General features: G+C 42.1%; 1 protein-coding gene and 1 long non-coding RNA gene across 4 annotated transcripts in view; one reads left to right on the forward strand and one right to left on the reverse strand.

The window, feature by feature from the left end:
• The window catches only part of DSG2 (desmoglein 2), a 45048-nt gene extending 36602 nt beyond the window's left edge, over positions 1–8446 (reverse strand). Inside the window, exon 1 of the mRNA XM_047697445.1 lies at positions 8134–8446. Coding sequence (XP_047553401.1) covers positions 8134–8172 — 39 coding nt within the window. The 5' untranslated portion in view covers positions 8173–8446. The remainder of the gene's footprint in view (positions 1–8133) is intronic.
• The window catches only part of LOC125082157 (uncharacterized), a 238107-nt gene continuing 232280 nt past the window's right edge, over positions 8267–14093 (forward strand). For all 3 annotated transcript variants that reach the window (XR_007121901.1, XR_007121903.1, XR_007121902.1), the window contains exon 1: positions 8267–8396. This is a non-coding gene — a long non-coding RNA (uncharacterized LOC125082157). The remainder of the gene's footprint in view (positions 8397–14093) is intronic.

Consider the following 14093-nt stretch of genomic DNA (forward strand, 5'->3'; position numbering starts at 1 on the left):
GTACATATGTATTTTTGGATAAATACCTAGAAGAGGAATTGCCAGATCACATAGTAATTCTATTTTTAATTTTTTGAGGAACATTCATACTGTTTTCCATAGTGGCTGTACCAATTTACATTCTCAGTCTTGGAGGACTATATGTTTCCAGGAATTTATCCATTTCTTCTAGGTTGTCTATTTGTTGGCGTATGAATTGTTCATGTAGTCTCTTGTGATCATTGGTATTTCTGTGGTATTGGTTTTAACATCTCTTTCATTTCTGATTCTATTTGGGCCCTTTTTCTATTTTTCTTGATGAGTCTGGCTGAGAGTTTATCAATTTTGTTTATCTTTTCAGAGGTCCAGCTCTCAGTTTCTATTGTTTTTTTTTTTTTAAATCTCTATTTTTCTGCTCTCATCTTTATTATTTCCTTCCTTCTACTAACTTTGGGCTCTGTTCTTTTTCTAGTTTCCCCTCCCCCTCCTTTTTAAAAAGAATTATTTATTTATTTGAAGAGGGGGTTAGGGAAGAGAGAAATCTTAAGCTGACTACGTGCCCACCTCAGAGCCTGAAGCAGGACTCAATTTCACAACTCTTAGATCATGACTTGAGCCGAAATCAAAGTCAGATGTTTAACTGACTGAGCCAACCAGGTGCCCCTCTTTTTTTAGTTCCTTTAGGTGTAAGGTTAAATTGTCTATTTGAAATGTCTCTTGTTTCCTGAGGTGGGCTTCTATTGTCGTAAAACTCCCTCTTAGAATTGCTTTTGCTGCATCCCATAGATTTTGGAACATTGTGTTTTCACGTTCACTTGTCCCAAGGTACTTTTTGATTTCCTCTTTGATTTCTTAATTGGCCCAATGCTTGTTTAGTGACATGTTTTAGTGTTTATGTGTTTGTGTCTTTCCCAGTTTTCTTCTTGTCGTTGATGTCTAGTTTCATACCACTGTGGTCAGAAAAAAATGCTTGATAGGATTTCAACCTTAAATTTACTGAGACTTGTTTTGTGGCCTACATTGTGGTCCACCCTGGAGAATGTACCGTGTGCACTGGAGAAGAATGTGTCTTCTGCTGTTTTTGGATGCAATGTTCTGTAATAATCTATTAGTCCATCTGGTCTAATGCATCATTCCAGGTCAATATCTCCTTATTAATTTTGGGTCTAGATGATCTATCCATTGATGTAAGTGGGGTGTTACAATCCCCTACTGTTATTGTATTACTGTCAATTTCCCAATCTGTGTCTGTTAACATTTGCTTTATACATGTAGGTACTCCTATGTTGGATGCATATTTACAAGCAATACGTCTTCCTGTTGAATTGACCCCTTTATCATTATGTGACACCCTTCTCTCTCGTTACACCAGTCTATTTTGTCTGATACAAGTATTGCTACCCCAGCTTGCTTTCTGCTTCCATTTACATTGAATATGTTTTTCTGTCTCTTCACTTTCAGTCTGTGTGTGTCTTCAGACCTAAGTGAATCAGTCACTATAGCTGAATGGATAAAAAAATACCAGAGCATGCCTATATGCTGCCTATAGTCTTTGGATTGGGCATTTAGTCCATTTACATTTAAAGTAATTATTGATAGGTATGTATTTATTGCCATTCTGTTAATTGTTTTCTTGTTGTTTTTGTAGTTCTTTGTTCCTTTCTTTTCTTGTTCTCTTGTGATTTGCGATTTTCTTTAGTGTTGTTTGGAATCCTTTCACTTTATTTTTTGTGTATCTATTATAGGTTTCGGTTTATGGTTACTATGAGGTTCATATATAACAACCTATGTACATAGCCATCTATTTTAAATTGGTGGTCACCTAAGTTTAAATGCTTTCTAAAAGCACTACACTTTTGCAACCCCCTTGTTTCATGTTTTTTTTTTTTTTTTTAAGATTTTATTTATTTATTTGACAGAGATCACAAGTAGGCAGAGAGGCAGGCAGAGAGAGAGGCTGAGCAAAGAGCCCGATGCAGGACTCAATCCCATGACCCTGAGATCATGACCTGAGCCGAAGGCAGCAGCCCAACCCACTGAGCCACCCAGGTGCCCCCTTGTTTTATGTTTTTGATGTGATATTCTTATTTTGTGCTTTCATTAACTAGCTATTACAGATATGACTGATTGTAGTACGGTTGACCTCTTCTTTTTTTTTTTTTTTAAGATTTTATTTATTTATTTGACAGAGAGATCACAAGCAGGCAGAGAGGCAGGCAGAGAGAGAGGAGGAAGCAGGCTCCCCGCTGAGCAGAGAGCCCGACGCAGGGCGCGGGGCTCTATCCCAGGACTCTGAGATCATGCGGTTGTCCTCTTCTACCTATCTTGTTACTGTCCCCTGTTGTGGAGGCTCTGTTGACCTAATTTCTAGGCCCCCTTCACAGGGAATTATTCCCTATACAGTCGCAGATTTGTTGTGTCTATGGGAGGAGGTGAGATCAGAATCTTCCTACACTGCCACCTCCCAGTTTTATTTATTTATTTATTTATTGGTTTGCTTTGTAGGGAACTTGAAAGAATAATGGGATGGAGGTAGTTTAGAATAGGGAGAACCTGAACTCTTTTCTCATTTCATTTCTACCCAAATCTCCCCTCTCATTCTCCAATCAGCCAGGCAGTACCCACTTGACTCATGACAGATATTTGGATTTTCAAAAGAGAATAGAGATAAGTAAGATGAATCCCGCATTAGAAGCTCACTATTTGTCTATCACCACTTCTCAATGGGGGTGCTATTGGCATTTCCAGGAAGAAAAAATATTCATGAGCGGCCAATTCTCCTTGACGGTTCTGAAGAATGCTGGAGGCTTAGCATCCCTGGATTTGGGGTATTAAAAATCAATATAATCCTGGGCCTCGTGACAACCAAAATGCACCTTCTGAACCCCTGTCCCCCAAATTTTTCTTGAGAATCATTGTTGCCAAGCCAACCCTCCTGCCAGGCTAAACCCTCCCTCCACTGTACTCTCTGGACTTTTCTGCCTGTCTTTGATCACAATACCCCAAATTTTGGAACATCTCTTTAAAAAAAAAAAAATGAGGAAAAACTGTTTCTAACCAGTCAATTACTATCACTTCTTTCTTGACCTTTTTCTGACCAACTCAACCAAAATTCATGTTTTATTTTCTTAATGATTTGAACACCTCCCTAAATATGTTTATTAGCATTATTAGCCTTATTAGCCTCCCTAAATATGTATATTAGCTTCCCTTGGTATCAAGAAGGCTGCACTCATCTTTCTGCATGGGTTTTGCCTCACATTCTATGTTCCACCTACAATGAACTCCTTCTCTTCTTCCAAAGAACCATGCACCCATGTCTTCAGTATATTTGCATATACTCTTTTCTCTACCTAGAACATTCTTCCCCCTTCTTCTCTTCATGTCATCTTATCACTAATTTATAAGTATTCTCAGATATTGGTGGGATGTTCAGTGTTGGAGCTCCTTCTGTAGGTTTCTTGGTATTATCTGTTGTTTTATCATTACTCTCCTTATAACCCAATTGGAATTTAGCCATTTACTTGTTTACTAGACCACAAACACCATGACGGCAGAACATGTCTGGCTTTTTCATGGTCTCCAATGGCTAATATGCTTAAAATTGAGCAAGGCATTACTCAACAGTGGTCCTATATGGTTAGTTTCTACATAGTTCCTCTTCTTATGAGCTCTACCATATTACCATTTAGACTACAATATAAATCCTGATATTCTAGCTTATTTTACTTTAATCACTAAGCTTTGCATATAATAATCTCAATAATTTTTAATAATTTGAAGTAAACAAAAATAGTACAATGTCATATGTGGTATACAATTGATACTTTAAGATAACCTTAACTAAGAAAATAATCTCTTATATATGGACAATATGTTTGGAAAGTGTTATTCAGCTCTTAATTTGTGACACTTTGAAAAACGGGAAAAAAGCTATGATTAAGAAATGCTCAAATTGATCTAAAGCTCATTTATGATTTCAGTTAAGGTTTCTGATTTTTCTATAATTTGGCAGTTTAAAAAAAAATCCCTAGTCAATGTGTAATTTTTTTCCATATAAACATTTTTATGCCTCATTCATGATTAAACTGTTTTGTAAAATTTAGACCAGTAATTCCCACTCTTATACCTGTCTGATAATTAGATTAGCTGCAAAGTTTCTATCAATACATATTTCTGGACCTCAACCATGGGGATTTTAATTTAGCTCATTAAGTATGTCTAGGATTGGGGAGAATTAGGCCAAATGAATGTGCATAGGTAAGGTGGTAAGAAGAGATATAAGAAGAATGTGATGTGAAGCTGGAGGATGGCAGTGAGGTGTCTAAAAGGCAAGGAATGCCAGAGATAGCTGGCAAACAGCCAAACAGTAGGAAGAGGCAAGGAAGGAAATCTACAGATTTCAGAGGGAACATAGCTCTGCTGACACCTTGACTTCAGACCTCTAACATTTAGAACTGTGAGATAATAAATGTCTACCGTTTTAAGCCACCCAATTTTTGGTACTTTGTTACAGCAGCCCTAGCAAACTAATACACCAGTAGATATGACTGTTCATAATACAATTTACCACTGAATCCTTAAAATGTAGTTTGGTTTTTAAAAACAAGCTTAATTAGTCAAAGGCAAAACGGAGGCAACCATCAGAAAATCTCCCCGCCTTTAGCAGTCTGCCCTCTTTAGCAGTCTGATGAAGCCTATGGACCCTTTTTCTGAATAATATTTTGAAATTTGTAAAATAAAAAAAAAACCCATTGGATTATGAATGAATTCCATTACACTGAAGTGGTCAGAATTTAAGAAACATCAATTTGTGATGTAGTGATATCATTCTTCATTATCAATACATTAACAATAAGATTTAGAAGTCTATTAGTGATGAGAACAAATGGTATTTTCAGGTAACTATAGTATGACATGACAATATTTGTGACAAAGTCACAGGTACTGCTAATGCTAAGGCAGTGTCTTTCTTAGACTCATGATTTAAAGAAATGCTAAATTTCAGGTAGAGATTAGTAAACATAGATACGTAATTTATTCCCAGCCATGTCTAAGGACCCTCTGAATACTATCTGTGGAGCATTTGGTGTTGGGTAGGTCTCAGGTAAAACACTTTTGAAGAGGAAAGACTGTCATGAAATATTTTCTATTTTCCATTTTGATAGAGTTGGCCTAAATGACTGTGTGATAGTTGTGTGAGTGCCACTCAGTATCTCCTTCCTTGTGTGTCTCCCTGAACTGCAAAGGAAAGCTAAAGATCACAGGTTAGATTCCCTTGCAGCTACAAAGTTCAAACTGTGATTTAGGTCCAATCAATCAGCTTTTACATAAGATCTGAAAGAAGGAAGTGAAGTAGAAGCTATATGCATACTGGCAAGCCCAGTATGTAGGATGCAGTTGGGTTTTTGCCCCGATCTTACTACTGTCTCAGTGCCTACCATTAGATTAATGGGTGCCAAGAGGCAGGGTCCTGGTACATTTAGTTGGCATGCCTCCCAGTAAATATGGCATGGTTCTGGACCTGGCAGCAAAAGTAGCATCCAGATCATGGCAATTTCTGCATTGTGGAATTGGCAGTGGTGGTTTCTGATCACAGGAGAGACGGTAACTCCCTAAGTGTTTGGGTTTGGCTGTGTGGCTTGGAAGTCATTACTGACAACTCAAAATGAAGTCTGTTTCCTCAATCCTTTCTATACTCATGCAATCAACTTACTGCCCTGAAATATATCCCTTCTTGCTTTAACTAGCTAGAATCAATTCTGTTATCTGTAACTGAACTCCGACCCATACAGAATACAATTTATATTCCCTTCTATAAAAGACTCATTTCCTCAAGAACTCCTTCTGATAGATGAGTTGCTTTCCATTCTTTACCAAAGTGTAAACTTTCAACTTCAAACACGGGGGGGGGGGGGGGGGGGGGGGGGGGGGGGGCTGTCCATTGTTCTTTGACCAAAGATAAACATACTCAAATTTATATCACAAAAAGCATAACAGGGTCACCTGGGTGGCTCAGTGGGTTAAGCCTCTGCCTTTGGCTCAGGTCATGATGGAGGCCTAATCAGGCTCTCTGCTCAGCCGGGAGCCTGCTTACCCTCTCTCTCTGCCTACTTGTGATCTCTGTCCGTCAAATAAATAAATAAAATCTTAAAAAAAAAAAAACAAAAAACAGAAAATACAAAGAATAGTCTAGAATCTGTTCCAGTTCAGTTAGTTATAATCACTTCATAAAGAAGTCAATTATTGCCTGATAGAGTAAAAACACTGGATTGCTAAAACAAAATATGCATAAATTATTAGCTATTTCTCCAAAAATATACATGACTTGGCCTGCTTGGTACACCATTTGAGAATTAAGGCAGTTCTTTTCCTATGTGAAAGGAATTTAATATTTAACCCTCAGGGTAAGCCAGGTGCTATGTTAGATTGGTATCCTACCTAGTCAGGAGGTATCACAATGAGGGAATTAGTTGCTCTATTATTCCAGAGGTCAGTCACAGTAAAGTTTTATTAACAAAATGAACTTGACTGAAAATTACCTCAATGACTTCAGCAAAATGAAATGGATAAACAGAGCATGAAAATGAATTGGTGTGCCAAAGGTCTGGAGGTCTTAATTATGCTATTCCAGTGAGACATCCTGGATTGGATTAGTTATCTTTTTTTTTCCTCTGTGATATACACACATACACAAAACAGGAAAAAATATATATTAACATAATTAACGAGTATTAATACTATTAAATAAATAAATAAATGTGTGTGTGTGTGTGTGTGTGTGTGTGTGTGTGTATTTTTTCCCCCCTCCACTGCAATTCTGGGAGAGAGAGAAGGTACTCTTCCGGAACTTAGAACTTTAATTAATTAATTAATTTGTAAAAGATTTTATTTCTATGAGAGGAAGAGGGAGACAGAGTGTGAGCATGAGCAGTGGGGAGCCACAGGCAGAGGGAGAAGCTGACTCTTAGCTTAGCAGTGAGCCCGACTTGGGGCTGGGTCCCAAGACCCTGGGATCCTGACCTATGACCTTAGCTCAAGGCAAACTGAGCCCAGCAGGTGCCCCCGGAAGTTAGAAATTTAAATACAGAGAATGAACTTGTGTTGTTTTTAATGAATTTTAACCATTATATAAGAAAACTGAGTATGACTTTGTATCTAATCTCTCTGAACATATTTAAGTCTCAAGAAGGTGAGTCTGCACTTACGTTAGGCGAATAACTCACTTTATCAAAACCCATTTAACAAAGCCCCACACATTTCTTAGCCATGTGCAATTCCTTTACCAAACAGAGAAATTTAATTTAATCGGAGCACTGAAACCAAGCATAAGAAATGTAGCTCTAGAGACCCAATACTATTTTCCAGTGGTTCAAGCCGTTTTCGTTAATAAAGTCTGAAATTCCAAGGTGACTGTGCCGCCGCACTTCGGTTTGTCACCTTTTAAAATGAAGAAAAAAAAAAACCTTCGAACTATTACATATGTTCATTATCTTTAACACCCGGAAACAGCTTTAGAACACCAACTTTGTGAACTTTAGGTTAAAACTACCTTTATGTGGGTGATTTTGACAGTAACGTGGCTTTAACACCACCACCAACACATTAAACTCTGTAAGATGCGTGTTTAGAAGACGCTATTTGGGCCCTTTGCAGCCGTCTGGGAATCAAGGCCTTCTCGGGTTTCTCCGGCTCACTGACGCGGCCCGGACGGCGGAGAACCGCCCGCACCCGCACGAAGGCACGGCCGCTGCCTCCCCTGCGTCCATGTTGCCCGTCGGAGGGAGAAGACTGCAAACAAAGCCCGGATCTCCAGGAAAGGTGCTCCGGGCCCACGACACCCACGGACCACAGCCAGAAGAGGCGCTAGGGCCGGCGTGAGGCGGCCAGCAAAGCAGAACTTCAGGCGGTTTCCCACACGCCCGCGGAGACCCAGCCACTTTTCCGAAGCCTCGAGGTTCGGGCTCGCCATAGCCTGCCCAGCCCTTCCCCACCTCGGGGCACAAAGAAGGAGCGCCCGGCGCCGGGCTCGGCTCAGGCGCTGGCGGACAGGTCAGGGCGCGAGCCCGGCGCCCGCCCGCACCCTCGCCCTCGCTCGCCTGCGCCTTCGCCCTCGCTCGCCCGGGGCGCCGCGTCCCCGCTGCCCGCACTTACCAGGAGAAGCAGCGCGGCGCCCTCCGCACTCCGCGCCATCGCGCCCCCGCCTCCGCCGCGCCCTCGCCTCGGGCCGCTCGCAGGGTTCTCACCGCCGGCTCCCCCGCTTCCCCGCCAGCTCGCCCCCGGCCCCGCCCCGAAGCACCCGCCCCGAGGGCCGCGCTTCGCGGCCGCCGCGCCGCCCTTCGCAGGGGCGCGGTGCCAGGTGCGGCCGCCGCGAGGAAAATGGAACCGTGAGCCCGCCCGAGCTGCAGGCGCCCGAGGTGGGAATTCCTTAGAGGAGGGAGGCGCGCGGTGGACTCCCCCCCCCCCCTTCGCACAAGCACCTGGGACCGTGACGTCCCTGGGCTGGGGACTTGGGGTGGCAGGCCCCGCCCCGCCGTCCTGTCCTTCCCGGTCCCTTCCTCTCAGGAGAGTGGCCGGGACTAAGGGAGGCTCTGGGTCACCCGGTGGGACTCGGCCTGAGCAGCCCCAGAGCAGCGCGGGCCACGCGACCCCGGCCCCGGCCCAAGGGCAAAGCCGCCTCTCCGCAGCCAGACCTGCGGTGTCCAGAGAGCGTCCCCGGCCGCCCGAGGCCGCTCAGGGGTCCAGCGCTTTGTGAAAGTGCTCGGGCCTGGAGCTCAGGTGGCGCCAAAGAGACTGTGGCTCGGGCACCTGTGTCCTCACTGCAGGCAGGGGAGCCTGGGCCTGCTTTCAGAGAGCTCGGGTTCTGGAGCAGTATTTAGGTGGCTGGCTCCGTGAAGGCTTCTCGGTTCTTCCCAATGCCCCTTCATTGGTTTCAACAGGTTTGCAGTTTATCTGGCAAAGGGAGAAACAGAACAATCACAGGTGATCTAAAGGGACAGTCCTTTGACTCCTTGTTAACTAGACACAGGTAGGAGAATATTCTAGGGGTGTTAAGGGGAAGATAGACTTCGATATGTTTTATAAAATCTCTTACACAAAAAATAACTAGAGGTCAGAATCCTTGCTCCAGTAGTTACTAGCCATGTGACCTGGACAACCTTTCTGTGCCTTAGTTCCAGATCTGTTTAATGGGATTAATAATAGCACCCAACACGGAAACTGTTGTGAAGATTAAGCCAGAAAATCCATGGGAAGCCTTCTGCGGTGTTTAGTACATCAGGTTCAATAAATGTAGTTTTTAGTAATATAATTGAAAGTGTAAATGTTAAATTGAACTCTTCTTAATTAAACAGAGACAATGGAATCAGCACCAGGCTAGGAAACGTCTAAGAAAGGTTAACTATTGCTGTTGGCATAGTGGAAGAGCCTATAAATGTATAAAGGATGTGGTATGCTGCTAGAAAGAGAAGTTTCGCATTCAATTTGAACACAATAGCAGAGTTCCTTCTGTGGTCAAAAGTGCCCTCCTGTTTCTCTCCCAGTTTATCCTACCCTTCTCTCCCCAGCCCTATCTTGCCAGTTTTTCAGGTCCAGTAGATGTGGCATCTCCTCTTTATTCCCTTTCTTCCCTAGCTGCCAAGGACCACTCCGTCTTTGAATGGAGAAAACCATACTCTCCTCTGTTTGGTTAGGGCTTAACTGTTGAGTGACTTCTCTCATAGTATTATTTAAGTGTTAGTGACTAAGTTAGCAGAGGACTAACTTTCTAGGAAGAGTGTGTTTAGTTTTCCACTGTGTTTCCAGTGCCTAGAACAGTGCTGAGTACCAGGGAGACTCTTAAGCATTGGGTGCATAATTAAATCAGGAGAGAAGTATGTCTTCTAGTTTCCATTCCTTTCTCTTGAGCTAGATGTGGGTGGTAGCACGTTGGTGATAATTCTCATTCCCCATCACTCTGGGAAAACTCCTAAATAAACAAGGCAGGCTTTACCAAAACACTTTCACAAATCAACCCTGGAGACTGTATATAAATCCTACCCAAAATTAGTGCTCTTATACCTGAGTCCTATGGGCAAGTCTTTATGCCTCATTATTGAGAGTTTGGTTTCTGTTTAGTAATGAACAGAACTGTAGCTTCCAGAATAAGAAATAGCTAAAGCAAATTTTATTTCTGTTGGATTGTTCAGCTCCTTCAGAGGCTGACAAAGTCAGTTTCAATATTGTATTCTTTTATAAGACATTTACTCCAAGGCTTTGAGAGAAAGTGTGAATACATGCATTATCCAGTACCATTGTATGTCATTCTTAAAATCGTTCCCCTTTAAAAATTCTGAAACTTATGACTCATTGAGTTAAAGGCAGTTGTTCAGAGTCAAACACAGCTAGTGCTCTAGCTCCTGACTTCTTTCTCCTGGCATGAGAGTAAATCTATTTCATAAATCTCTGTACACAGGAGCAAATACCATTACCGACAAAGCACTTGAGTGCCTTAAAATAAATTGAGTGTTAACAAGGTGTGAAAGATTTAACTTACAGGGTTTTCCCCCTAAATTAGTTGAACATTATAGTAAATGTACTTTTCTTAAAACATGTACTTATTAAAAAAATAACAAAAACATGTACTTACAATGTATCAGTTTGAATTATACTTTGTGCAAATAATTAATGGCTAGAGATATTCAAAATACCTACCTGAGTTATGCTTCCCGTAATACTTTGGTTTACACATACACACAGATGAGAATAAGTTTCAAGTGATTGGCTTATTAGAGTCATCTCTTAATATTACCTAAAACATAAAAATTTTGTAGAAACAAATACTAATGTGTCCTTTATCTACTATCACTGGCTCTTTACTCCCGTATGTTGCAGCATCAAGGAACACTTTATGCATCAGGCGTCCTTGGGAAATAGTTTGACAGATGGCTGGCCCTTTAAATCTACTGAAGATCTCAGTGCATGTGTTAGAATTCATGTCAAAGAGATGAGAGCTAAGTTGGACAATTTCTGATTTCTAAATTATATGTATGGCCATTACAACATAAAAATGGTCCTTATGATCAGGAGGTTTATTAACAGGACATCTATATAAAAGGTATGTAGATACAAGAGAAAATATGAAATACCGCTACATAATGTGAAAAGGGCAGAAAATGAAGGACTCTCTTTCCTGGTATCACTCCACTCATTTCTTCGTTAATTTATTCAACATTTAGTTTGTCCCTGTTCACCAAACATTCCATTTGCATTTTATTGGGAATATACAATGATAAATAAGTATTTCTTCATCCCAAGAAACAAAAATAAGTACTTATGAAATAATATAGCTACAGAACTTATAAACTCTTATAAACGCAGTGGTCAAATTGTATGCAGGGTATAATGCAAACCTAGGATTTGCATAGTCCCAAATTCACACTGATGACCATGATATTAGAGAAGGTTTTCAGGAGGGACTGTGGGGGTGGGGTGGTGAGCGGATTCTTAAAGGATGAGTAATTGTGAAGGAGGCACTGAACCCACCAGGACAGAGTAACTCAAAACATAGACACTGTTGGTGGGAAGAAACCATCCTTTTAACCACATTAACACAAACAAGGGAGTCAGAAGTAAAAACTTTTTTTTTTTTTCCAGTGAAAATTGTATTGAGATATTAGAGCAATATCCGATTAGAAAAGTCTAGCAAGTAGTTTGAAATGAGAAGGAAAATGCAATTGCAGGTAGATTTAGGAGGCAGAAACAGTCACCTAATTTTCTTTCTTTCTCCATCCTTTTCTTATTGTCTGTCCCCCTGTTGAATGCTATGGCTTTTGAATTCTTTCCTTTCCTTCTTACTTGGTACTGAGATGATTCTATAGGCACTCTCTTTGTGCAAGCTTTCACTCCTGAGCTTCTAACATGGGAATATTACCATTTGGATATTTCATGGGGACCTCAAAATACCATAATAATTTTGTAGGGATGTCAAACTAACATACTGACCAAAAAAGATTTTGGCAATCCCTGTACACCCCTCCAGTTCAAGCCTATGACTTCCTTAGATGCCTTTCACATGCTTTGTCAGCATGGCCGCCCAAGCCAAGCACACGAGAGTCATTCCCAATTCAACTTTTTCCATACTCTCCATCTGCAGTTAGTTACCTTTCTCTTCATTTTCTGGGCTGCTGTTTGAAATGATTCATACAACCTTTGTAGCAGCGACCACACTGTGGCTCCTGGTGATTTCACCCATGTCTGCTACTCCACCCGTTTCTCTTTCTCTCAAGACTGTTAGTACTTAGAAAGCAGAGGCCATATCTTATTCATAGTGGACCCAACCCCTCATATCCAGCAAATATTTAGTGATCAATAAAGATTTGTTTAACTAAGCCCATGTAGTAGAAGGAACTGATTATAAGTAAAAAGCAGGATTATAAGGGAAGGTGTTTGAAAAATGCACTGTGAACGAATTAATGGTGGATCTGGTCAGAAAACGTTGGTCTGGGATTGTGTGTGTGTGTGTGTGTGTGTGTGTGTGTGTGTGTGTGTGTGTGTGATGTGCACAGGCATATATGCATGCACACATATACACACATGTGTGTTGGTCTATGTATGTGTGTTTTCCCCAACCACACTGCAACTCAAGAACAGGAGAAGGATGGCAGGTGGTGATGTGAGTTAGGGCTACAGAGTGGCCTGGCTGATAGTGAAGACATGTGTCAGTATACACATGGAACTGAGTGTAGCACAAAGGGATGGACAGGATGAAGCTGGAGGAGTTTAGGGGACAGTTGAGAAGACAGTGTGTTACATTGGATATGGAGACATGGGAGAGGATCCTGCTGCCCCTTAATCCTGGGGAAGGAGGCCTGGTCCTTTTCCACAGAAGACAAGGCAGGAGTGACATCACAGACACTAGAGTCAGGATGTTGAGATTCTCATGGACTTCCCAGTTAGATGGATCAAGAGCCACCTCCACCTTGGGCAATGAGAGACGGGAACTGGCCAACTTGGAGTGGAGGATGGCTTTATTGCCTTTCTGAGCTAGAACTAACAGAGTAATAATCAAAGCCTAGCAGACTGCGAGCCCTGTGGTCTAGCACGGAGAAGCCAGCACGTCCTTAATGAACAGTCACCACGCTCTGGAGCAGCAGCAGTCAGCTCTGAGAGCACAGCTGCTGACACCAACACCCTGAAAGAGTGAGAGCCCCATGCAGTGAGTCACAGTGTCTAACAGAGCTGATGCCCCCAGGCTCCTCCTTGTGAGTCAATATATGGGACTGGCTGGAGGCAAAGTCCCTGAACCAGATGGCAGAAGGAGATCCTTAACATTGTTCACAGGGCGGAGGAGAATTGGTGGGGGACGCTGCAATTGCAAAATGCTGTTTGGCTCAGCCAGAAAACCAAAATTGCCCACTCTTGGGTCTAAGTAGAGTACTGATGAGGTCTTTTTTTTTTTTTTTTAAAGATTTTATTTATTCACTTGACAGAGAGATAGAGAGCACAAGTAAGCAGAGCAGCAGGCAGAGGGAGAAAGGAAAGCAGGCTCTCTGCTGAGCAGGGAGCCCGATGGGGGGCTCAATCCCAGGACCCTGGAATCAAGACCTGAGCCAAAGACAGCTGCTTAACCCACTGAGCCACCCAGGTGCCCCAAGTACTGACGATATCTTAAGATATTTTCTTCTTTTTTTTTTTTTTTTTAAGATCTTATTTATTTGATAGAGATAGATCAGAAGTAGGTAGAGAGAGAGAGAGAGGGAAGCAGGCTCCCCGCCGAGCAGAGAGCCTGATGCAGGGCTCAATCCCAGGATGCTGAAATCATGATCTGAGCCAAAGGCGGAGGCTTAACCCCCTGAGCCACCCAGGCACCCCAAGAGATTTTTTTTTTTTTTAATGAATCACACTAGTTTTAAAATGTGATAGGACTATAATAATGCTGGATCACAGTGTGCCCAAAGAAGTGGTGTCTAGAAAGGTTCAGCAAGCTGCTGGTGTCCCATCAGAAGGCCCTCCCTCCCAATGACTAACGTCTGGAATCCTGTAGCTGAAGGTGACCTTAGCCGTTACAGGCATCCTACTGGGAGGGCAGCATGTTAATCTCTCATTGGTCATTTACACGGTAACAGACACCACAG

The sequence above is a fragment of the Lutra lutra genome, chromosome 12 (genome assembly GCF_902655055.1).
Source record: "Lutra lutra chromosome 12, mLutLut1.2, whole genome shotgun sequence".
Classification (NCBI taxonomy): Eukaryota; Metazoa; Chordata; class Mammalia; order Carnivora; family Mustelidae; genus Lutra; species Lutra lutra.